The sequence below is a fragment of the Patella vulgata genome, chromosome 5 (genome assembly GCF_932274485.2).
Source record: "Patella vulgata chromosome 5, xgPatVulg1.2, whole genome shotgun sequence".
In the NCBI taxonomy this organism is placed as follows: Eukaryota; Metazoa; Mollusca; class Gastropoda; family Patellidae; genus Patella; species Patella vulgata.
In genome coordinates, this window is record NC_065883.2 from 38,793,111 (window position 1) to 38,820,563 (window position 27,453).

Genomic DNA, 27,453 nt, shown 5'->3' on the forward strand with positions numbered 1-27,453 from the left:
AATGGTGTGCATCTGTGGTCCCCGATACAGACAGCGTCCAATCTCATCCCAGACATGTTCTATCGGTGTCATGTCCGGAGACATGGCTGGCCAGTCCAAGACATTGTTGTTGTTAGCAGCCAGGTAGTCCATACTAAAACGGGTGGTATGCAGACGTGCATTATCCTGTTGGAAGTGCTGAAGTTGTGGGTGCGCTCGAAACATCGGAACAACAATTGGTTGCAAGACATCGTCATGGTAGGCTACAGCATTAACGTGACCCCTGCAAATTTGTAGGGCGGTCCGGTGATGAAATGTGAAGTCTCCCCACACCATTACACTCCCCCCACCCCATCGATTCGTTTCGAAGACGCAGCATTCTGCAAGACGTTCCCCAAGACGTCTCCACACACGTTGACGGCCATCAGCGTGATAAAGATGAAAGCGACTCTCATCACTGAAGAGCACACTTTGCCAGTCTACTCTTCTCCATGTCTGGTGTCCTTGAGCCCATATCAAATGCCGCTGACGGTGATGATCCCTGAGGATAGCTCCAACATAAGGTCGTCATGCACGGAGTCCTACTTCTCTTAGACGACGTCTTACGGTGTTGGCACTTACTGGTCCTTGTCTTCCGATGACTGCTGCACCTGTTCAAGTCGCTGGGCGGAACCTGTCAAGCAGATGAGTGACCCGGATGTAGCGGTCTTGAGCCTGGGTTGTAACGCGTTGTGGGCCAGGACGTTGACGGTCACGTGTTGATCCAGTAACTCGAACATGTTCCATTAACTTTACAATAGTGGACTGATGACAATTGAACTGTCTGGCAATAGCACGTGTAGACATGCCAGCCCTGGACATTCCCATGGCTTCATTCCGTTGATTTTCAGTAAGTCTCGGCATCTCTAGCTCGATTCCTTCACACGTCCAACAACAACAACAGATTGACGTTTCACAGTTCATGTACTGCACATTAAGTTGAAAACATGCTTTTAAAGGGCTCACACACAATGCTGCACGTGAATGTTGGGTTTTTCATGTGCATCTCGTGCAATTTTTTTTTGTGCACACGGGCCGATATTTTTTGCGTTTGGGAGCATTGTGTGAAACAACAGTTCATAGTATTGCATAATATTATACATACAAAACCACCTAGTAATAAAATATTTTGGAAAAAAAGTGATGCGTTTTCCTTGTTGCTCAGTGTAGTATAAATGGTCCAAAAAGAAAAACAATCTTTGAAAAAAGTTGAAAAATTGTTATATCTTATTTGATAGGTCTAATGGTATAAGGGAGATAACACATTAGTATCAGACTACCAATATTTTGCTAAATATTGTTAAATATCTTCTGATTTTCCTTTCTTTTAAAAACTGTCCAATGGATCTTTCTGAAACTTCTGGTACAGGAAGTTAAGTTCCCATGCAACATGTGAAATCGATCCCGACAATGATCCGCAAACCGGAATTAGTCGAAAAAATATTCGATATTAAAAAAAAAACCTTCTGGTACAGGAAGTTAAGTTCCCATACCACTTGTTAAATCTATCCCGATAATGATCCGTAAACAGGAAGTAGTCAAAAAAATATTCGATATTTAAAAAAAAAGACAGTAAAAAAATCGGTGCTCTTGAAAAAATCGTGATTTCGCCGTCGGGTGTGACCGCATCAAAACATCTAAAGTATCGTTTGGTAGCTCGATGAATGGGCTATTGTATGACAAACTTCCTGTCTGATTCATGAAAGCCGGTTCAGTGCTGCTTGCAGGTCTAGTTAGGGTTTCACACTGCGTAGCTTGTGTGAAACACTATTGTTTTTGTTAAAATTATTATTCTTATTATTATTATTATTCTTTTGTTTTGAGTAGATCTCAGCAACTGATTGTCGGATCGTTACGATTTCTTCGGTTTTATCGGAAAAGTGGGTGTGACTTTTTTGAACGTTCTGCGACAATGCGAAATGTCCGAAATCACCGAAGCTATCGTTTTTAGAAATATTGCAGTAATTTTAACAATAATCGTTGGATTTTAACTTTCGATGCATTTTGGCATAGCTGGAGACGGGGCACATAGCTACGCTACTTTTGATTTTTGATTTTCGGCAAATCTTCGCAGATATTAGGCGCTAAATTTAGAAAATTTAAATTTTTACAAAAAACTTTTTTATTTATGAATATTTTTTAGTCGTGTTTTACACAAATATAACGAGTCCTCTGACTTGGGCAAAAATGTGAAAAAATTTTGTCTCGGTAATTTTCCTTGGCCCCCATTGGCTAATTCAGTTTTTCAGTCCTAGATTAATTATTTATTGTTCGATTTGTATAAAACAAAGTTCATATGCTCCGTTGTCTCAATTGTCATTTTTTTTGTTACCAATAGTGTTATCTGTCGGCACCGGAAGTGGCGTAAATTGACAAAAAACTACAATTTTGACAGTTAGGTACCATTTTTCGAAAGCAAATATTATTTTTTTCAAATCTGGTATAACTGAAATTGTGCGCCCTTTAAAGGCACACAAAATGTTGGGACCAGTTTTTTTAATTTCAATTCCATTTTCGGGCTATTTCGATTAAAAGGTGAAAAAAGGTGTAAAATTGAGCTATTTACAACCCATCCAGCCTTTTTATATTTTAAAATATTACTTCGTAACTTTCATAAACTCGTAGCAATAATCTATACGGAGAGAATGTATGTGAAAATTAATTTGTAATATGCGCAGTTGCCGAGAAATGGGCAATTTTGCATGAGTCACTTTTTACGCTAGTTTGCCTGTAAAAGAGTCAATTATTATTCGATTTTCATAAAAGTGACACCATTTGATGTGTAATGTCAATTTTAACTAGGTCAAACCAATTTAACATTTTCAATATCACCGGAAATGACGTAATTTGGGCAAAAATTGCATTTATAGCCTTCGAAACCAGTAATTTATTCAAATGAGTCATATTTGTTATTTGTTTAAAATTTTGATATTTGATTCAAATCAACTAATACAATGAACCCTTACGATCATATAGATATCACAAAATGGTTTCTAATTTGTTCAGTTGCGGAGAAATAGGCAATTTTCAACAGGTCACTTTTTAAGGTTTTTTGTCAATAAAAGTGTCAATTATTATTCGATGTTCATGAAATTTTCACTGTGTGATACATAATGCCATTTACGATTTCATACAAGTAATTTAAGATTTTCATTATCACCGGAAGTAACGTCATTTTGGCAAAAACTGTATTTTTAGCCTTCAAAACAGATATTTTATTCAAATGAATCAGATTTGTAATGTTTTTAAAATTATGATATTTGATTCCAATCAACAAATAGAATGAACTCATTCGATCATACAGATACCTCAAAATGGTTTCTAACTTGTATGGTTGCAGAGAAATAGGCGATTTTCTACAAGTCATTTTTCAAGGTTTTTGGTCTATAAAGGTGGCAATTATTATAGGATTTACATAAAATTTTCACCATGTGATGATGCTATTTCTGATTTCATAAACCAATTTAACATTTTCATTATCACCGGAAGTAATGTAATTTTGACAGGATCACTGACATGTAGCAAATGAATTGATTGCTGGATTTGGTTGTTTCTGCGTCCATTTTATTTCATGTGTGCAATGCTTATGTGGAAACCTGTTTAACGGTTTCATTGGTACCGGAAGTGACATAAGTTCAAGGGTAACGTGGCACCGGTGAAACCCGTCATTACTGCTTCGCAGTTCTAATTATTTATTATTATTTTTTTTTTTTATCGCCATAGCCTATTTCTCAATGCCTGTAACAGATACCGATATGGGACCTAATTTCCTATCGGAAACCATCTGGTGGCTACTTGATAAACTATTTTTGAAACTTCTGCGCCGACCGGAAGTGGCCGACTTTCGTGCGGTGCATAAAAATTAAAAAACGGCCGTAGCTTCGTCAATTCTGTACCTATTTTCATACAAATGACATTTTCAGAAACCCTGAGTCTTTTCTCGGACGATAGCAGTTGAAAATTTCGAAATTTCGAAACTTGTCGCTGACTTCTAGCGTCCAAAAAAAGAAAAATTTTGTTTAACAGACAATTTTTGTTATTTTTCAAAATTTTCAAATTTGACCTACATTTTTGGATACCTGAAGACCATCCGATTCCAGAAATATAAGTTTTATTCTGAGTTATCGCCCTTTATTTTTCGATTTTTTTCGAATTTTCTGCCCATTTCCCAAACCTTATATTTTTGGGAAAGGATAAATCGATATTTCTGAAAATCCTGGAACATAAAGCTATATAGTCAGACCGCTGTATAAAGCAATTTCAACAACGATCCGGAAACCGGAAGTAGTTGAAATAATGATAAGATATTTCGAAAAAAAATTAAAAAATGGGTGTTTTGGGGAAAAACTCGATTTCTGTGTCCAATATCAATGGATTAAACAAATTAAGCTTTCGTTGGGTGGCCCGGGGAATGAACTGTCGTATGATGCCCAATTTATACGGATAGTATGAACAAGCAGCAAAATATGACGAGCTGAAAATCAAGTATTTTCTGATTTGGAGCGTTTTTGGACGCCTGTATCTCGAAAACTGCTCCAAGGATTTTTCTTAAACTAACCCTATCGAGAGTCCCTCCGGTAGTCTTGTGCATGAATCCATCCAATAAGACATTGAAATGTCTGGAATAGGTAAAATAACATACTGAAAATCGAAAAAAGTTGAAAAATCGTGAAATTTTGGAAAATGCTCTATTACTTTATTATTTAAACAAATTTTTACAAAAAAGTTACAGATTCAGATATCTGACCTAATTACGACTCTAACGATGTATAATATGTATTGAAATATTTAAATTTAATTTTCGATATATTGACATTTTTGCATTTTTGCCCCTATTGAACATAGGATTTCCCAGGGACATTTTATCTGATCAGATAATGTAATATATCATTGCATAGCCCTGTGGCTCTTTGATAAGCCAATCAGGTTATTAAAACTATCCCGACAATAATCTCCATATCGGAAGTATTCAAAAAATGAAGAAAAAAGGTTAAAAAAATAGCGCTCTTGCGAAAAACTTGATTTCTCCATCAGATGTTAGCGGACCAAAAGAACTAAAGTATCGCTGGATAGCCCCATTAATGGACTATCATATGACACCTGAATGATACGATTTAGATGGCTAGAAAATAAATTATGGTACGCCGAAAATCTAGTATTTTCCGTTTTGGAGCATTTTGAGACGCCATTTTCTCGAAAACGAAAACTACGATTTTTCTTAAACTTTTTTTACTCAGACTCCTATCGGTGGACTATGGCGTGAGTCCAAAAATAAAAACATTGAAATAATATAAGTGGTGCAAAAAGAACCTCAATCTTGGAAAAAAGTTGAAAAATCCTTAAATTACTGAAAATGATCTTCTAATTTTCTTTCTTTGGAAAACAGCTGAATGGATTATTCTGAAACTTCTTGTACAGAAGCTAGGGTAACCAAACAACTTGTTAAAGCTATTTCGACAATGATCCAAAAACCGGAAGTAGTCGAAAAAATTTCCGATATTTTGAGAAAAAAACCATAAAAAGTAAAAAAAATGGCGATCTTGCGAAAAAAGTGATTACTACGCCAGATTCCACCCAATCAAAACAACTAAAGTGTCATTGGATAGTTCGAACAATGGACGATCTTATGACATCTAAATGGTAAAAATTCGCGGGTAAGGCAATATATAATGGAACGCTGAAAATCTATTATTATTTCAAAAACTTCTCTTATTTCCTTTCTTAAACTTATGTTACTTAGAGTCCTAAAGGTGGTCTATGGTGTGAATCCAAATTTAAAAGCCTCAATATAGTATAAATGGCCCAAAAAGGCCACAATCTTTGAACAAAAAGTCGAAAAATCGTTATATCTGTAAATCTGCTTCTAATGGTATAAGGGAGGTAAAACTGTCCAATGGATCTTTCTAATACTTCTGGTACAGGAAGTTATAAGTTCCCATACCACTTGTTAAATCTATCCCGAAAATGATCCGTAAACAGGAAGTATTCAAAAAAATATTGGATATTTTAAAAAAAAAAAGACAATAAAAAAATCGGTGCTCTTGCAACAATTGGGATTTCACCGTCAGGTGTGACCGGATCAAAACATCTAAAGAATCGTTTGGTAGCTTGATAAATGGGCTATTGTATGACACACTTCCTGTCTGATTCCTGAAAGCCGGTTCAGTGCTGCTTGCAGGTCTAGTTCTTTTTATTATTAAATTATTTCAAAGAAAGAGAACCAAATCAGTATTTTGTCTTTTCTAGACAGAAATACATGAAAAACAATATTGACCATAATGGCTTTTGATTGGCTGTTATTTCTGGACTAAGCCAGAGGTTTTAAGGGGATTTATGATTCCAGTCCTTCGCTTTTATTTTTTTAAAGAATTGTATTTCCTGTTGACATCAAATAAATTTTTTATCATTGAAACTATTAAACATTGTCTCAGCCAACACAGAGAAAGTCGAAAAACAAAATATTAATACATGTTTTGGTTTTCACAACTTATCTAATTTTCCTTTTTCCTTTCGAAGCTACGAATACATGTTGGGTTGTTTTGAAAATCAGTGCTCACTCTGGGTTTCATTTTTTTTCCGCCAATTTCTTATTTTAATTTATTAGCCATATATTTTTTCCGCCCAAAAAAAAAAAGAAAAAAAGTATCTATTATATTTTTTCAGTAATTTTTATTTACATAAGTACACACAATATACTTCTTATATTATAATTTACAAAATTCCTCTTTGCTTTGCAGAAGCCCATTTTTTGAAAGCTATTTCAACATCTGCGGTAGGCCTAACCACTTTTCCATTGCTTAGTAACATTAAATTACACAGTGTATTTGTTTTAATGAATATCTGAATTTGTTTTTTTATAATATTTTGTCAACTAAATCCTCTTTCACAGTCTGCAGTTGACATAGGAATTTTCAGCATATTCAATTTACGTTATCTATATTTTAACTATTATAGTGAGAACTGCCAGCCACTAATCTCCCATAATGCCCCTTTAAGATTTTATGTTTTTCAAAATTTTTCTCTGTCACAAACTTTTGAGGTACCCTAAAATGCAGACCTATTGGAGAAGCTAATGCAGACCTATTGGAGAAGCTAATATTGCTTCAACATTCAAGGATGTAATATTATTAGATGTCAGTATCATCTGTAGATTTGGAGCATTTTGGTGGTGACATACTAAATAAAATCTGACATTCTTCTATAGGACGTTGATGAGGGCTGTTCAACTTTTCGCTACGACCTATGGCATATGATTTGAAGATAACTCACTTTCGACAACCCAAAGAATATATACGCATTTATAAACTGGAACAACAAAAAACCTGGCTTCATTTATTAACGATACGGGCAACAGGAGTAAGAAAAAGGTAAAACAGGCATCATAATCCAATAATCCCAAACAAATCAAACGAGTATTATTCACAGTGTCCGCCATTTTGAATATATAGAAACCATCAAAAAAGTCACTGATTCATAATTGAAGATAAATAATTAAATCTTTTGTCTCTTAATTAGTTTATTACTACTCTTACTGTAAATAGTAATCAACAATAATCCGAGAATGATTAAAAGACAAAAGATATCTCTATTATTGGTATCCAATTGATTGATAACTGACATAGCCAAGTGCAATAGACTGTAACGTGTATGCACGGCGTGGAAATCAAAGCTTTGTGGCAAGAAAAATTTATCGACACGGTCAAAAAAGAATCAGGAAAAAGTTATTGCCAAAACTTTCGCCAGATTGAATATTTTATCGCCAAAATTATATTTTTATCGCAATTGGTGGAAATGGCGATCGACAGCGTGAGCGCTGTTGAAAATGCTTTGTTTACCGTTGATATCGATGCCTGTTACTATTTTGCCCTTGCACAAACGTACAGCGAAGAGAAGGCGATATCAACTTTGCCCTATTTCCTTTTAGGGCAAAGTCATCTATGGGTTAGGTGACTGTTTCGCCCACGTCGCCCGCTAATTCGAACCCTGAACTACATCCGACCTCTGAATACTCTGGCACTCTGTGAAATCCAACATCATTTTCATGTCCCGATTTATTTCCTTATTATTTCAACCAAAAAATCTTTGAGTAATCCGTACTCTGAATATTCCAAATTACGACATGATTTCCATTGAATCAACACAGTATAATTCGGCCTTCAATGGGTGGGTGTGAAGCCACAAAAGATTAACAAGCAATCACCAATCAATTATCGGCGAGATTAAAACTCGCTCGCATAGGTTTTTGTTGATTACTTTGATAATTTTATAATCTCTTGTAAGACAGTTGTGAAAAATACTCAAGAATATCCACGAATTTTCCCACGAATTATCCACAGTCGTAAAAATATTCCAAGCACCTGTTCGTTGTGCATGCCGATTGAACCTGAATTCCTATAAGTTTGGTCACCCTATGGATCTATCCGAACTGTGTGACGATGAGCTGGACATAGAACGATAGATTATCAATAAACACAAGACACCAAAGACAAGTGTGCAATAAAATGAAGATGATGAAGAAGAAGATAAATTAACGACAGACTTGACCTATTCAAAATGCCTACGCATCTTAAATGAAATAAAAATTAATGTAATAAAATTTTGAATGTACAGAAAGGCTTATCACTTTTAAACGGAATAAGCTACATTATAATAATACTTCTGGTTTTGAGAAAACTGAGTATTCCGACACTCTGCGCAATTCAACATATTGTAAGGATCCCGTATGATGTCGGATTTGACAACAGAGTCCACTGTATTGATTTTGGTGCATTTCCACCCCCCCACTTTTTGTTAATACTTTGTCTGTAGGCTGCAATTATTAACAGATTTGGATCCAATTCGAAATGATCTATCATAGAATTGTACCTATTTATATTGGTCCATGTCTAACGCCCAGGAAAGAGCCATGCCCAATTTTGTGTTTTTTTGTCTACAGGCTGGAATTCTGAATGGATCGTCTTGGAACTTTGCCTATTTATTCCTTATACCATAAAGACAACAACTATTTTATTTTGGTGCATGCCCCGACCCCTTGTGGCGGTGTCACACTCACTTTTTTGTCTCTAAATTTAGCAAAACAAACCCAAGCCTAGCCTTCTTTGCCTCTTGTCATGTTACAGTCATTGCAGCTATTTCATATTTCATTCACTTCATTTTGAAAAGTACCATATCAATGAAAGCAGAAATGTGAATGTGTGTTGCAGCGTTGGCGATGCTCCAGTTATGGATGATATTTAGCATGAATATTAAAAAAAAGTGTGGGGGGGTATTATTTACCATATTTTATTGTTTAATAATGAATAAATAGCAAAAAATAACGTTACAAACTCCAGAGCGTTCATTCCATGAAGTTAGCAATTATTAGAGGTTTGTTTACACCATGTGACTTTTCTCTCACTTTTTTCACCCGTCTCTACTCCTGTTCAATTTTCTATATATTCTATATATCTTGACGAATTGCATATACCTTTGCTTTGATTTTTCAAAGGAATCGTTGATTTTCTTTTTAAAATGAATTTTGATAAAGCCTAAATATAAATAATGCCAACTATGTCACAAGTATCAGTATACTGGGCAACCTTCATTTGCACAGATTTTTGTCATGACCAGTCATACCATACGATAGAGCATGGTCAAGATAGTTCAGAGTTCAGACTGTAGTCGCAACCAGTCTACATCCAAAGGTTGCCCTGATTGTCAATGTGATGTGTCATGGCAGTCCGTGATCCAATAAATTGCTATTTGACTTGTTAATGAACACTTTTGTAGACAACACTGATTTTTCAAAGTTTAAAATTGTGTTTTTGTATTGTAAATGTAAAATTCATTTTCGAAAAGACATACGCTTGAATTAGAAAAACAAGTCTGCATGGGTAAATGAATATCCTCCAATCGTAGCTATAAAAATGCACATGTACACCAGATAGAAAATCGAGAACTTTTTTTTATGTTTTTGCACATTTTAGCCGCATTAATATGTAAATAATCTTAATTAAATCAACCTGTCCATAATAACATAATAATGTATTTGACGTTAAAATTGTAATAAACAACAACAATAATATAGAACAAGATTTATAGCAAGTCTTTATGGCTAGATCTATGTTTGAACCTGATCATTTGTTTGTAAATACTATATATTTATGCTTAATTTTTATACGCTCACATTTTCATGTGGACGTATATTGTTGTCGCCCCTGTCCGTCCTCAATTTATTTGTGGACTCTACACAGGTCACAATTTTTATCCGATATAGGTTTATATCCCAAAGATCTTGGTTCCTTTCGATATTGGCATGTATTGGTCCGTAACTTTATGGATTATGGCCCCTGATTGTATGAAAAATCATGTTTTTAGCTTGTGGACACTCTAGAGGTCGCAATTTTGATTCTATTTTGATAAAACTGAAAATGTATGTTTATGGACCGTAACTTCTTGAATTATGGCCCCTTTTTTTTAGCTTGTGGACCCACTAGAGGCCACAATTTTTTAGATTTAAAAAAAAACCTGTTAATTTATATCGCCTTTACACCATAATGATAGGGGAGTTCGAATTTTGTGAAAATCGGCCCAAAACTGCCAGACAATATGGCCGTCGCCCCATGAACTTCTTGTATTATGGCCCTTTTTTAGCATATGTACCCACTAGAGGCCACAATTTTTATCCGATTTAAAAAAAAAAACGTTAATCGATATAACCTTTACACCATAATGATAGGTGAGTTCGAATTTTGTGAAAATCGGCCCAAAACTGCTACACAAAATGACCGATGCCACTCGTACGCAAATAGTGTAAAAATATGGTATATCGAGGTTGTGGTTCTTCTTCTAGGGGTCACAATTTTGATCTGATTTTGATGCAAATATATGTTTATAACCCAAAGATCTTGGTTCCTGTCGATAGTCACGCATATCGGATCGTAATTTTCTGAATTATGGCCCTTGATTTTATGAAAAATTGCATTTTTAGCTTGTGGTTCCTCTATGGGTATCAATTTTTATCCAATTAAAAAAAACTTTTGAATATATCACCGTTGCACCGTAAGGATGGTTGAGTTCAAATTTCGTGAAAATGGGACCAAAACTGCTGGACCATGTAGATTCATGTTATAAGCTTGTGGAGGTCACAATTTTTATCCCATTTTGAAAAACTTGTAAATTTGACCGAAACTGCCTTGTTTGCAAATAGTATAAAAGTATGTAATACTAAGGTTGTGGACCCTCTAGAAATCACAATTTCTATCTAATTTTGATATATCTTTATATCCGAAATATCTCCGTCCCATTCGATATTCGCGCATTTCAGACCTTAACTACCAGGATTATGGCCCCTGATTGTATGAAAAATCGCTTTTTTTATACGACCACATAGGCTATAGGCTAAAGTTAATATCTGATTGATTTTAAATTTATACACAGTGTTTAAGGTCATGAGACGAATAAGCCTATTTATTTTCAGCGATTTTCAATAATTACTGCCAGAGTTATGGCCCTTGATCACTTTGAAAAATCTTGTGGACGCTCTAGAGGCTAAAGTTAATATCTGATTGACTTTAAATTGATACACAGTGTTTAAGGTCATGAGACGAAGAAGCCTATTGATTTTCAGCAATTTCCGATAATTACTGCCAGAGTTATGGTCCTTGATCACTTTGAAAAATCTTGTGGACGCTCTAGAGGCTAAAGTTAATATCCGATTGACTTTAAATTTATACACAGTGTTTAAGGTCATGAGACGAAGAAGCCTATTAATTTCCAGCGATTTCCGATAATTACTGCCAGAGTTATGGCCCTTGATCTCTTTGAAAAATCTTGTGGACGCTCTAGAGGCTAAAGTTAATATCCGATTGACTTTACATTGATACACAGTGTTTAAGGTCATCACTTGGAAGTTGTAGTAGAGGTGCTGTATGTTTGAACACACTACTCAGTTTTATTAATGAGATTGAGACAGTATGATCAAACACATGGAAAACAATAATGGAAAGAAACATAACTATACAATGGTTATGACGGTGGTGTTTATTTATGCATGTTTGCAGATTATATTCTTCAGGGTATATCTTTGAAGAACAGAAAGAGAAATGCTGCTGGTTATTGCCAGCACATGGAAGGAATCCTCCACTGGTCATATCACGGTGGCCTTTGTTGTCTCACAAGGGCGACAAAGAAAGTTACACCTAAAACAGGTTCTTATGTAACTACTGACTAACCGTTGCCCGCTTATGATCCAAAATCCTGATTGTCTAATTTTACCATGTGTAATCAGTCTTCCCTGGTGATGTGTAGCCTCATGATAGTGGCGTATTAAAAGAGAAGTGATATGGTCATTTTTGGGTAATATCGCTGGATGTTTCTCTGGAAGAGGCCACTGTGCTCGTCTCAAGCGTCCACCAACCCTGAGCAAACCATCTATATGGATGAAGGGATCCAAGTCTTGAAGTGGTAAACCTTTGAGTGGGCTCTTCTTAGAAACATTAATTTCTTTATCTTTCAGAATGGAGATCTCTTTTAAGAAGACGTTGTACTGAACATGACTGATGATGACGTCTTCGGCTTGTTTTATTATCTTAGGATTCAGCTTTGTATCGAAACTTGCTCTATTCTCTGGTGGTTGCATTCACATTCTAACGAAAAGCTTTAAAAGGGCTATACTTCTGCAAAGTTTGTTCCAGTCTTCAAAGCGTTTGAAGTATGCACATAGTGCACAGGCATCATGGATGTTCCCCAAGATCTTACTAACTTTAACTTCTGGACGCAGTTCTTCATCATTTTCATCGTGCAGAGAGAATGATTCAAACGGTATATCCCTCTGAGGAGTCCACAAGAAGTCAGGACCTGTGAACCAGTTTCCCTTAATGAGCTTGGAGACAGAACACCCACGGGTTGCGATATCTGCTGGATTGGTTTCTGTATTTATGTACCTCCAAGTCGTAGATGATGATTGGTAGCGAATGATTTCTACCCTATTAGCAACATACATGAAGATTTGTTTACTTTCATTCATGATGTATCCAAAAACGACTTTAGAATCTGTGTAGTAAAATGTATCGTCTATTTGATACTCTAAGTCTTTTTTAATGTCTCTTACTTTGTTAACTAACAGTACAGCGGCAGATAGTTCCATTCTTTGAATAGTAACACATTTCTGTGGCTTTTCTTTGGCAGATGATTTAACAAATGAAATCCACACCTGGTCTTCGTCATTGAACATACGTAGATAAACAACTACTCTGATTGCATCCTGACTGGCATCACAAAAGGCATGGAGCTCTATTCTTGTAACGGTTCCAAATTTTGTAGGCTTGAAGCAACGTTGCACTTTGACGCTGTTAATAGTCTCTAGGTCTTTATTCCATGTATCCCATTCAATTTCCAAATCTGTGGGAAGTGGATCATCCCAGTTGAGTGGAATGTCTTTAGTGTTACCCAGTAGTATCAAGGTTTGTAGTATCTTCTTACCAACGATGACATAAGGTGCTGCAAATCCAAAAGGATCATACAATGAGTGTAAGGTTTGTCTTTGTTGATGGCTTGAAATGTGAATACATCTTCATCAAGATCCCATTGTACCCCCAATGAACGTTGGACAGGCAACTTATCATTAGTAAAGTCTAGGTCTTTTAAACCTTTAGCTCTGTCGTCTTGCGTTATGGCAGGAATATTTGACACTACCTTGTGAAGTCTAAGGTTTGATTCTGCTAATATTTTCTGTGCAGACTTTATTAAAGCGATGGCTTCTTCTGGTGTCTGACAGGAATAAACACCATCATCTACATAGAATTCTTCATGTACGAATTTATGTGCTGACTCATCGGCTGACTTTCTTAGTCCAAAGGTTGCTATGGTTGGACTAGGTCCGTTACCAAATAGATGTACTTTCATATGGTAATCTATTACAGGTATTGCAGGATCACTGTCTTTAAACCAAAGGAATTGTAGAAAGTTTCTGTGGTCTTTATCCACATGAAAACTGTGAAACATCTGTTCAATATCGCACATGATTGCGACCTCTTCCTGGCGAAATCTGTGTAACCTTCCTTGTAGTCTATTCATAAGGTCGGGGCCAGCAAGCAATTCTGAGTTTAAAGATGTTCCAGCATACTCTGCTGAGGAGTCAAATACGTCTCTTATTTGTGATTTCTTCTTTGGATGGTAGACTCCAAAATGAGGAAGGAACCATGACTTTCCATCTTTAGGTTTTTCTTTAGATGCGGGTGATGCATGACCTCTTTCTATTATCTTGGTCATAAACTCTATGTAGTCTGCTTTCAACTGACCATCACGTGCAAAGTTCTTGAGAAGGCCTCTAAATCTCATCTCCGCTTGGTTACGATTATTAGGCATGAAGACATCTGGATTTCTATTATTTAGACGAAAAACGTCTTCTTCATTGATGCTTTACACGTTTAGCATCAACATCAACGAATTTAGAATTTTTACATTCTACCTATCAACCATCATTATGAAGTTGTTTGGTGTCACCACTGTGTGCTCATTTGGTGATTGCGCACCTGGTCAGGACCATTATGTTGATATAAACGACTGGTCCTTCGTCGGGTTGAAGGTTGGGCAGGGTGCTGAAATTTGCTGAGAGAGAGACGGGCTTGATAAAGACGAGTGTATCCTCATCGACAGGTCGCTTAGTATTAAACTCAGTAATTGTGTATCCATAAAATTGTACCCTGTGTTAATATAGACCGCACAGCACGGTTAGCACGTGCGCGCTGTATCATAAGGTCTGTTATCGAGTCAACTGGTGTGGTTTCGATTTCCCGGTTGTACGTGCCAAGGAGTATGTTCGTCTGTCCAACCTCATGGGTTTTCTCCGAGTCCTCCAGGTTCCTCCCACTGCTAAAGACCCTACGTGCAAGTGAATTATTGAAATAAAATTGAGCCATATGTTAGTCCCGAAATGACCTAGTTTGTGTCGAGTGGACGTTAAACCCCATTTCTCTCTCTCTCTATTGTTTGATAAACTAATACCATGTATTACTGTAGAAAAATGAAATTTGGAAAGATAAAAGGCCAATACACTGGTTACAGTGTATAAAGCAGAAGATATTATCTTTGTGTACTCTTATGTATTTGACAAAGATATTGAAAGATTACTAATACCATGTATTAATTTTAAAAAATTCCACAAATGGGTAAGCTAATTACTTTATAAATATTTCATTTAATTTTTTGATTATGTAAATTTGAAAGTGGAGTATGAGAATAGTTTGTTTGAAATATAATTATGTACATAAATATATAATACTGTAAGGTAATATTGTCAGAAATATTGGTTATGTACACAAAAATAATGACAACTATTGTATGTATTTTCAGGGCAAGCATAAAATATGTTTGTGTGTCTGTAGCTATCAGTGACGGACTGGTGGGTCTCCCCCCAGGAAAATTTTGAAAATTGACAACCGCAAACCCATTATTCAAGCATTTCAGACCAAAGCAGAAGAAGGCAAATTTTTGATTTCCTGATACAATTAGATAACAGAATGACCTAAGAGCACTATCATTAGATGAATTTGAGAATTCTCTTGAGTGTCAAAAACAAAAAACCTTTTATTCTCCGTGACTAAAATAATGCAGATTATAATATACATACAGTACACGTATTTGACAGTTCTGTTGACGCACATCACAGAATATAGCGAGACTCTTCTAACTCACAGAAGTAAACGAATATCATCATAAGCCCCTGAACCTCACAAGCTTATGATGATATTTACTTCTGTGATGATAACTGATAATTAATTGTTTTCTAAAGAAGTAACAAATTATTTCTTTAGCTTCAAGGATAGCCAAAGTAATCTTCAGGTCTTTTTCTTTTTTCTTTCTCTTTTTTTCTTTTTTCTTTATAGGCTTAGGCCCACTTGTTTTAATGAGCTTAGGCCCACCTGTCACGGACAGGTGGACAGGTGGGCCCAGTCCGGCACTGGTAGCTATCACTCATGTCATCATAATTGGTATTTAATGGTTTTATTGTTTATGGTATAGAAGATTGAGATAGATTAACCAACATCTGTTTACTTGTTTTTCTCTTATCGTAAAATATATATACTGTATTATGTGTTTGTGGATTATATAAACTTATTTAAAACCTCTTTCTTTTTTTTTCAATCAAAAAGTCCTGTTGTCCCAAACTACCAAGGTTATAATTACTGCTTTACCACACCATAGCAGGTAATGGAAAGGGTTGGTCTGCAACATGTATATAAAGCAGAAGATATCAGCTTTTAATACTTCCATTATTGTCAAAGATATTGTAAGATTACTAATATCATGTATTAGAATGAAATGTTGGGGGGGGGGGGGGTCAGGACAGCCAGTTCATTTTATACCAGGAAAGATCATATGCAAGAAATTAATTCAAATAAATGAATAAAAAATCCTGTTATACACTGAAATTCACTTACAGCCATGTTACAAGTCAGGAACGTTATTTCCAGATTGTCAACTCAAGTTTATTAGAAGTACAACATGATTAGTATTTCATGTAAAATGCCAAACCACACATTTTGCTCAAGTAGAGCAAAACTCTTAGATTTCGATGAAAATTAGAATGTATGATTATAACCCAAAGATCTGGGTTTCTTTCGGTAGGCCTACTTGCATGTATTGAACTTTCACTTCCTGGATTATGGCCCCTGTTTGTACGAAAAATCACTTTTTATACGCCCACATTTTAGTGTAGACATATATTGTCATCGCCCTTTGATGTCCGGAGGTCCGTCCACAATTTGTTTGTGGACACTCTACAGATCACAAATTTTATCTGATTTTGACGAAATTTGAAATATTGGTCTATCTCCTTAAGATCTTAGTTCCTTTCGACATTTGTGCTTATCTGACCATACTTCTGAATTATGGCTCCAGATTGTACAAAAATCACTTTCTTTTTTAGCTATCCATCTCTTGCAAAATATGTGTGTATCTTGCCTGGCAACCGCTGGTTAACTATTATAGTGAGAACTACTAGCTCTTTATCTAATCTCCCATAATATATCTTTAATTGGACAATAGTGTGAATAAATGTAGGCCAGATGTTGATGCATATTAGTTGCTATGATGTGTATTGTATGTGACATCAGATGAAATCTACTCTGACATTACAGTAATTGAGCATCCAAATCGTAAACAATCATATAATGGACAATATCATTCAGATTTGTGTGGAATTAGTATATAATGTATATAAATAAACTACCTCTTTTATTTGCTCTGTATGTCTAAATGTATGAAATGCTCTTCAATTAAGCCTACAATCAAACTCTGGTGTCTTTATAATGTATCAACATCAGAAAAAATCAAAATTATTTATTTCTAGATATGTTACATGCTGTGCTTTTTCACGAGATGGTCAACTATTGGCATCTGGTTCTAATGATAAAAGTATTATGGTATGGAAATTAACCAACACTAAAATGATCATGGGTAATGTAATATTATATGAATATGGCTGTATGTTGAATGACAAACTTGATATATGCCACACAAAAAATATTATTACACCTTTCACACTACATTGAAATCTAAACTGTTTTGAAAGTATCAGTTACAACAAAAACTTTTGAAATAATGTAGATCCTTTCATACTACTATAATTGTTTAAAACAGTTAAACTGATATATACTCTTCAAAAAAAGTAGGGGATACAAAACTGCGGAAATGCACTGCTGTTTTTATTAGAGGTAACCATACACTGAGAAGTAGTAATAGTGTTATTTGTACATTTAGAGCATAGATATCTACTGATTTTGGTAAATTTGTATGAATATCGGTAAAATTCTAATTATCGCAACAAATCTAATAAAAAGAGGCTAAAATCTGTAGATACAGTGTGTTAATTAACAGGGGCTGAGAAATTGACTGAAAGGTGAATTAATTATTGCTAGTGGTGAAAATCTCTGCGACAGTGTGTTTTCTGTACTAGGTGCGTTTATTAACAAACAGGTTAAAAACGTCTGACACGGTGTGTATTCTTCGTTTGGTGAGATTTCTCGATAGCGTGTTATAACTGCACCAAAAGTGTCTTATCAAGGACTTGCAGGCTTAATCTAACGCGTAGGTGTCAAATCTAAATTTACCGTGCAATTTCTTATTCGAGTGTGTTTTTTACGCAGATTGGTCTTTATTAAGACTACACATGTAGGTCTTTATACACGGATTTATACGTGTTGTAGTTACATATATGCGCTCTTATATGTATTTCATTTTTTTATGAATACTACGTGTTTTATACTTCATACCATAGTTGGGCTGTAGTTGTTTATATATTTGTCTTTTTTGTGGGTTTAATTTGTTTAAATATTAACGTGCGTACCACTGAACTATAAATGCACATATCTTAAAATTGATCACACGCAGTATCGTCATTTCCCAGATATCCGAACCAACCTCAATTTGATTATCCAATATATTCTAATCTCCATATCAGAGTAACGAATCTGTTTTCAAAGCCACCATTATATTGTAATCATATTTTCACACAAAACTGCTTTTTATACGACCACATAGAAATGTGGACGTATATTGCCGTCGCCCCTGTGCGTCCGTCCGTCGGTCGGTCCGTCCATCGTCCACAATTTCTTGTGAACGCTCTAACACTAAAACTTATCATTCAATTGTTTTAAAATCGATATATACTATTCAAAAAAAGTAGGGGATATTTGATTTTTAAGTGTTATTAAAGTCACCTAATGAAACTGACGAAGAAACAAATGACAAAATGAAATGAAGTTCACATTCATCGATTTATTCCAAATGATCGTTAGACTAAGTAAGGCACAGACTGACCATTATAAGGGTAAAATGATACCCGGGGTCAAACAGCAAAGTTACCACAGCATCACAACCAAGTCAGTAACGGGTAAATCCTCCTCTGTTTGCCAAACAAGCATTGATCCGATGTGGCATACTCCTAATGAGACGTCTAAGGTCATTTAGGTCCAGATTGTCCCATTCCTGTTGCAACGCAGCAGCAAGTTCTTGGACATTGGCAGGACGTTGTTGACGTTGACGTAACCTCTGTCCAAGCATGTCCCAGACATGCTCGATGGGGGAGAGGTCGGGACTCAGTGCTGGCCAAGGTAATGTGGTGATGTTCTGTTGTTGGAGGTAACCTGTAACGATCCTGGCCCTGTGACATCTTGCGTTGTCATCCTGGAAGATGAAACGGCGGCCATGACGTCGTGCGAACGGCACAACATGGACTGCCAAGATGTTGTCCCGGTAGTACTGGCCTGTAACACGGCCTGCAACAACATGTAAAGCCGTTCTTCCAGCAACAGTGATGCCTCCCCACACCATAACAGAACCACCCCCAAATCGATCATGTCTGATGACGTTAACGTCTTGGAAGCGCTCGTTTCGACGACGCCACACCCTCCTACGTCTGTCCAAAAAATCAACAGTGAACCTTGACTCATCTGAAAACATCACATTGCTCCAGCGTCGATTATCCCAGTGTTGACGATCCCTACACCAACGACGTCTTGCCTGAATGTGATGATCTCTCAAACAAGGGATCACGCGAGGACGTCGGGCGCGAAGGTGACCCCTATGCAGTCGATTCCGAATCGTCTGGCCACTCACTCTCACACCAGTGTCTGTTTGAAGACGAGCGCTGATCTGATTTGCTGTGATGACACGATTTCTCAAGGCCAAGGTACGGATAAATCGATCCTGGGCTTGAGTTGTCGACCTGAGCGTGGTCTGTCCTGTACAGATTGTGTATCACGGTATCTGGACCATAGCCTGCTTATGACAGACTGAGAAACATTCATCGTCTGCGCCACAACCGCCTGTGTTGTGCCGATCTGTAGCATGCCAAGGGCACGTAACCTTTCATTTTGGGTAAGCCGACGCATATCAAAATTTGTTTTCTGGTCACTAAAACAATTAAACTGATGTTTCCACCCTGGAATTCAATGCCACAATGACTGTAACATTCAAAGTCAGAGTCGTGCAAATCTTGGGTTGGACCCCCATGATGATCCCAAGCATCACCTGCATTCCATGCGGTAGCTATTGGTGCGTTTGGGCGTCACATGTAACTGGAAATGTTTCTTCTGTTAGGTTCTATAGTGACTTTTTTCGTAGTCATTTGCATATTTTAGTATTATGCCCCCAAAATCAAATATCCCCTACTTTTTTTGAATAGTATATGTTGTTTACATTAGTGAGATGAAGAAGCCTATTTAATTTCAATAATTTCCTTTAATAACGCATAGAGTTATGGCCCTTGTTTCACAATGTTGAACCTTGTGAACACTCTAATACCAAAAGTTAACATCTGATCTTTGTGAAATTTATATGCAATATTTAAATTAGGGAAACGAAGACGCCTATTGAATTTCAGCAATTTCTGTTTATTACTTCTAGAGTTATGGCCCTTGTTTCACTTTGTTTAACCTTGTGCACGCTCTAACCCCAAAAGTTATCATCCTATCTTTCTGAAATTATTTATGCATTATTTAAATTAGTGAAACAAAGAAGCTTATTTAATTTCAATAATTTCCGTTTATAACTTCTAGAGTTATGGCCCTTGTTTCACTTTGTTGAACCTTGTGAACGCTCTTATGCCAAAAATTAACATCCGATCTTTGTGAAATTTATATGCAATATTTAAATTAGAAAAAACAAATAAGCCAATTGAATTTCAGCAATTTCCGTTTATTACATCTAGAGTTATGGCCCTTGTTTCACTTTGTTTAACCTTGTGAAGCCTTTATTAATTCTAGAGTTATTGCCATTGTTTGACTTTGTTCATCCTTGTTAATGCTCGATTGATGAAAGTTATCATCCGATATTTATGAAATTTATATGCATCATTTAAATTTGTGAAATGAAAAAGCCTGTAAAATTTCAACAATTTCTGTAGATTACTTCCAGAGTTGAGACCCTTGTTTCAATTTGTAGAACCTTGTGAACCCTCAAACAGCAAAAATTATAATCTGATCTGTATGGAACTGTCTTTTAAAGGCCCCCAATTACCTACAAAGGAATAAATATGCGACAACCCTTGTCGACCGCTCGGACGATTTAGCTGCTGTTGGCGTATGTTTCGTTGCCTGGCAACCTATCTTTTGATTTACATGTCTTCCCGATATATTTGCATTAGGGTATGTTTGGTTCCCTTCTTTCAACAGCTTATTTAAATGACCCTTCTTGGACAATTAATCAAACGTAAAGAAATCTAACTCTCAGTCCCGAAAAGAGATATTGATGTGCAGCTTATTGTGAATGGAAATCGAAGTTATGTAATAAAGAAATTCTTGATCAAAGAATAATTCAACCGGCATATTTCAGACTTTACATCGCATCCGTTGCATGTATAAATCGAGAGCACAGGCTAGACATGGCTCCACATGTCTCCACATGTCGCCTAGCTTGTGCTATTTATAAAAGCATGCAATCACCTTTGGAAATCACTTTGGTGTCTTTTGTTATTTCGGTCGCTTTATTTGAAACAATTTTCATAATAAGCGGTAGTAATTTGTGGCTTTGTTTTTACTGTGAATTCTGCTTAATTGTGTGTGCTTCGAAATCTAAAAACTTGAAAAACAATTCGTTAATTATGGATATGGGTTTAGAATAGGGTTATAGCATGATCTATTTGTTAAAGGCCTATTAATACAGTATGAACAATATTATTTGTATTTTAAGCTATGGCATATTAAATATGTGTCCCTATATGTCCTGTCTCACCGGCACGAACGACACCGCAGAGCCTTTACTCGCCGAGACCTGTCTACCCAGTTAGCTTACGCACTTCCCTGGCGAAAGAATAAAAACTATCTTTGCTGACATTAATCAATCTTGGGCTGCGGTAAAACACTGTTCAGCCACATTCCCTGCCTTACAACAATGAAAAATTACTGCTCTCATGGCGGGAAAACAATACATAATCTACTTCCGTTTTACGTGAGTAATTCGCATTTAAATGATGGACACTATTGAATCACAAATACCTTAAAATAGAAGCAGGAATGTACATTGTAAAAATACATATAATTATAAAATAAAAAGAAAGGTCCATAACTATTATGACAGTCCTAATAAAATAACACCACACTCCCCACTTAAAAGATTATCTTCGCTTTCTTTGATTTTAGTTACGCGTCCTTTGGGCCATACTCCCCTTATGGACTTCTTATCTCAAATCAAAACAATATCGTTTACTTTAATATTTGGACTTGAGCTTTTCCACTTTTTTCTCTGTTGATGATTTTGGATGTACTCTCTTTGCCATCGTAACCAGAATTGATCTGACAAATATTAAACTCTGCGCCATTGTTTTCGACACTACAGATCTGGCCTAGTGAATTCACCTGGGGGTGGAAGATAAGGGTGTTTCTTCATCGTTAAGATATTTGCTGGTGAGAGTGGTTGAGGTTCATTGACATCTGTGGCTACTTCTGTAATTGGGCGCGAGTTGACTATTGCAGCAGCCTCTGCCATTAAGGTAATTAGTAGATCATGAGTCAGTTGAGCTTTACCTAACTCAAGAAGCATACCGTCTAAAACTCTTCTTAATGTACCAATCTGGCACTCCCAGATGCCTCCGAAATGTGATGCATGAGGTGGGTTAAATTTCCATTCACAATCGTGCTGTATTAGGAATTGTCTAATTCGTTTGTTCGTTATTTCCTTGAGTGCCTCTGTTAACTCAGCTCTAGCTCCTATAAAGTTTGTGCCTTGGTCTGACCGTAGAACAGTGACAGGTCCACGTAATGCAATAAAACGACATAGGCCATTAATGAATGATGAGGTATCCATGGATTCAACAATTTCTATGTGGATGGCTCTACTGTTTAGGCAAGTAAAGATCAAACCCCAGCGCTTGCTACAAGCTGATCCACCACAGGTTTTTCTAGTTGTGATTTCCCATGGCCCAAATGCATCCATACCAACATAACTGAAAGGTGCTGACGATTGTAAACGATCATCGGGAAGGTCAGCCATCTTTGGTGTCTCACAAGGGCGATGAAGAAAGTTACACCTAAAACAGGTTCTTATGTAACTACTGACTAACCGTTGCCTGCTTATGATCCAAAATCCTGATTGTCTAATTTTATCATGTGTAATCAGTCTTCCCTGGTGATGTGTAGCCTCATGATAGTGGCGTATTAAAAGAGAAGTGATATGGTCATTTTTGGGTAATATCGCTGGATGTTTCTCTGGAAGAGGCCACTGTGCTCGTCTCAAGCGTCCACCAACCCTGAGCAAACCATCTATATGGATGAAGGGATCCAAGTCTTGAAGTGGTAAACCTTTGAGTGGGCTCTTCTTAGAAACATCAATTTCTTTATCTTTCAGAATGGAGATCTCTTTTAAGAAGACGTTGTACTGAACATGACTGATGATGACGTCTTCGGCTTGTTTTATTATCTTAGGATTCAGCTTTGTGTCGAAACTTGCTCTATTCTCTGGTGGTTGCATTCGCATTCTAACAAAAAGCTTTAAAAGGGCTACACTTCTGCAAAGTTTGTTCCAGTCTTCAAAGCGTTTGAAGTATGCACATAGTGCACAGGCATCATGGATGTTCCCCAAGATCTTACTAACTTTAACTTCTGGGCGCAGTTCGTCGTCATTTTCATCGTGCAGAGAGAATGATTCAAACGGTATATTCCTCTGAGGAGTCCACAAGAATTCAGGACCTGTGAACCAGTTTCCCTTAATGAGCTTGGAGACAGAACACCCACGTGTTACAATATCTGCTGGATTAGTTTCTGTATTTATGTACCTCCAAGTCGTAGGTGATGATTGGTTGCGAATGATTTCTACCCTATTAGCAACATACATGAAGATCTGTTTACTTTCATTCATGATGTATCCAAAAACGACTTTAGAATCTGTGTAGTAAAATGTATCGTCTATTTGATACTCTAAGTCTTTTTTAATGTCTCTTACTGTGTTAACTAACAGTACAGCGGCAGATAGTTCCATTCTTTGAATAGTAACACGTTTCTGTGGCTTTACTTTGGCAGATGCTTTAATAAATGAAATCCACACCTGGTCTTTGTCATTGAACATACGTAGATAAACAACTACTCCGATTGCATCCTGACTGGCATCACAAAAGGCATGGAGCTCTATTCTTGTAACGGTTCCAAATTTTGTAGGCTTGAAGCAACGTTGCACGTTGACGCTGTTAATAGTCTCTAGGTCTTTATTACATGTATCCCATTCAATTTCCAAATCTGTGGGAAGTGGATCATCCCAGTTGAGTGGAATGTCTTTAGTGTTACCCAGTAGTATCAAGGTTTGTAGTATCTTCTTACCAACGATGACATAAGGTGCTGCAAATCCAAAAGGATCATACAATGAGTGTAAGGTTTGTCTTTGTTGATGGCTTGAAATGTGAATACATCTTCATCAAGATCCCATTGTACCCCCAATGAACGTTGGACAGGCAACTTATCATTAGTAAAGTCTAGGTCTTTTAAACCTTTAGCTCTGTCGTCTTGCGTTATGGCAGGAACATTTGACACTACCTTGTGAAGTCTAAGGTTTGATTCTGCTAACATTTTCTGTGCAGACTTTATTAAAGCGATGGCTTCTTCAGCCTTTGCAGAAAAAACTATAGATGTGAAAGCTCAAATTATTCAAGAGGCTGGAATTTATGGCGGTATATGAGATTCAAAATTCTAACATGCTATCGTCTAATTTCTTACTTCCATTCATGTAATTTCTAACTTCCATTCATGTAATTTCTAACTTCCATTCATGTAATTTCTAAATTAAGACAATGTATAACCCAACTTCTTTATTTGTTCAAAGTAAATTTTAATTCTGTTTCATCTTATTTCTATTATTAAGATGAAAAATGTCTACTTCATTGTCGCTTTACATGTTAGAATTTTGATACTTCCTAGCAACCGTCATTATGATGTCGTTTTGTGTCGCCACCGTGTGCTCAATTTGGTGATTGAGTGCCTGATTGGGACCATTCTGTTGATACAAACGACTCGCTCTTCGTCAGGTTGAATGGTTTGGCGGAGTGTTAAAATTGAATACATCGAGAGAAATGAAATGGGGTTTAACGTCCTACTGTTCTGCTCCTATGCTGGGCTAATGAGAGACGGACATACGCCACTATCGCCTACTCTTACATCGAATTCCAACTGCCAAGAGATCTTTTACGTTTTTCTTCTTATCCGAAGGACTAGACATCTGTCCTTGTCAGAAGCTGCCGTTCGCTACTATTTATGTGATAGTCTTGAACTAGATGCAAATGATGATGCCACGTTTCCAATTGAAAGAGCTGTTCGACTAGGAAAGAAAACAGAAACAAATAACAGACCAATCTGCGTCCAGTTCGGTAGATTTAAACAAAGATGTGCAGCATTAAATGCATTCAGGCAATCAAGAACAAACAATCCAGAAACATTCAAGAAAAGTGTTTACAAATCTACTGTGTTCGTGAAAGAGGACTTTAGCCCTGAAGTGCAAAAAATCCGGTCAAAACTTTATCCAATCTTCGTAAAAGCTAGTAGGGGAGAAAGAAAAGATCTACTTACGCAATGACACACTTATAATTGGAAGTAATTCATATGGGTTTGATCTAGATAAAGATAGTATCATTGCACTAGGAAAATGTCCCCAGCTAGACTGGATGAACAACAAATAGGGGTGTGGCCAAGGCCCATTTGCATGTGATGACCTTGTAAATATAAGCCCTGACTGTTTTTCTATGTCAAGCATTAATATTCTGTCCTGGAACATTAATGGCTTAAAATCCCACATTAATGATGAATTTATTTGTTATTTATATAGGTATGATGTTATAGCATTATATGAAACATGGTGTAAGAGTACAAACGATTATTCAAACTTACTTAAAGGGTACGAACATCATGCCATAGTGAGAAATTATAAGGGGAAAGGTAGATTATCTGGGGGTATATGTGTATATATCAAGAAATGTATTAGTTGTCATTTTAAGAGAATCTGTAATCATTTCAGTAATGGAATATACTTTATCTCAAATAAGTTTTCAATAGATATTCAAACAGTCTTTTGTTTCATTTACATTTCTCCTAGCAAGTCAGTGATATATGAGGTAGAATTTGAACCAGATGGTATAATCAATCTAGAAAACAATTTAAACGAAATCTTATTGCGATATGATTGTAATGTCCAGTATCTAGTTGCAGGAGACCTAAACGCACGTGTTGGAGAAGAACAAGACTTTATCCAGAATGATGATACAAGATTTATAGATGTAGAATATGACACAGATGATTTTGACATAAACAGAAAATCGAAAGACAAGGTAGTTAACAGCTTTGGAAGATCGCTTTTATCTATTTGTAAATCTTTTGATATCCACATGCTAAACGGACGTGCACCCAATGATCAAGATGGAAATTTTACATTTGTTTCCCATGTCGGATAAAGTGTAAATGATTATATAATAGCATCCACATCCCTGTATAACAATATAACTGGCTTTGAGATTGCAGACTATGATACCTCTGACCACTTTCCCTTATGCTGCTCTGTGAAACTTATGGCAAAGAAAAACCTAAAATCATATGAAGCATCGAAACCATGGCACAGGCTTAAATGGAAAGCTAATCAAGCAGATAATTTTGTGAATAATGTTAAAAAGTATTTGAATGCTGACCTGCACATTTCCTTTCTAGAGTGTAAAGATAGCGGGGATACCAATGGTATGGTTCTATTATTACATGAAGCCATATCTAATGCTGCTAAACACAGTGGAATGATGATATGTAGAAATCCAGTAAAACTTCACACCACAGAGAAACAACCAATATGGTGGGATAATGAATGTAATTTGAGTAAAAACAACAAATATATGTTACTAAACAGATGGAGATTGTCAAATACAGATGATGACTTAGCTAATTACAAAAAAGCAAGGAACAAGTTCAAAATTGTATGTAACATGAAGAAAGAAAACAAAGAAATAAAATATGATCTGTCACAGATATTACCTATTAATACCACAGATACTGTACAACTATGGAGAAGTCTGAAGAGATATATAAGAGGAACCAAAACTACAAGCAGTATTTCTCCAGATGATTGGTATACATACTTCAATGGTTTGTATAATAATACGAAATATGAACATGATCCAGAGTTCACAGAATACGTCACTAGATGTGTTGAAGACTGTGATATTAACAAGAATGAAGAGATGGATGGTTGTATTTTAGATGAACCGATTAATGTTAATGAGATAGAAAGTGCCATAAATAGTCTACCCAGTGGAAAAGCCCCAGGTCCAGATGGAATTCTGAATGAGCACGTAAGGCACTCTATGCTCCTTTTGCTCCCACTTCTAACCACACTGTTCAACACAATCTTACAGAGTGGCAATTATCCAGAATTGTGGTGTAAAGCCGTCATTGTTCCATTACATAAGCAGGGTGAGAAGACTGATCCTGGAAACTA

The 27,453-nt window shown here is 36.3% G+C and overlaps 1 protein-coding gene across 1 annotated transcript in view; it reads left to right on the forward strand.

Annotated features, from left to right (window-relative positions):
* LOC126820663 (WD repeat, SAM and U-box domain-containing protein 1) overlaps positions 1–27,453 on the forward strand; it is a 153,458-nt gene that overhangs the window by 100,657 nt on the left and 25,348 nt on the right. The window contains exon 8 of the mRNA XM_050548788.2: positions 17,351–17,457. Within this exon, the coding sequence (XP_050404745.1) occupies positions 17,351–17,457 (107 nt within the window). The remainder of the gene's footprint in view (positions 1–17,350; positions 17,458–27,453) is intronic.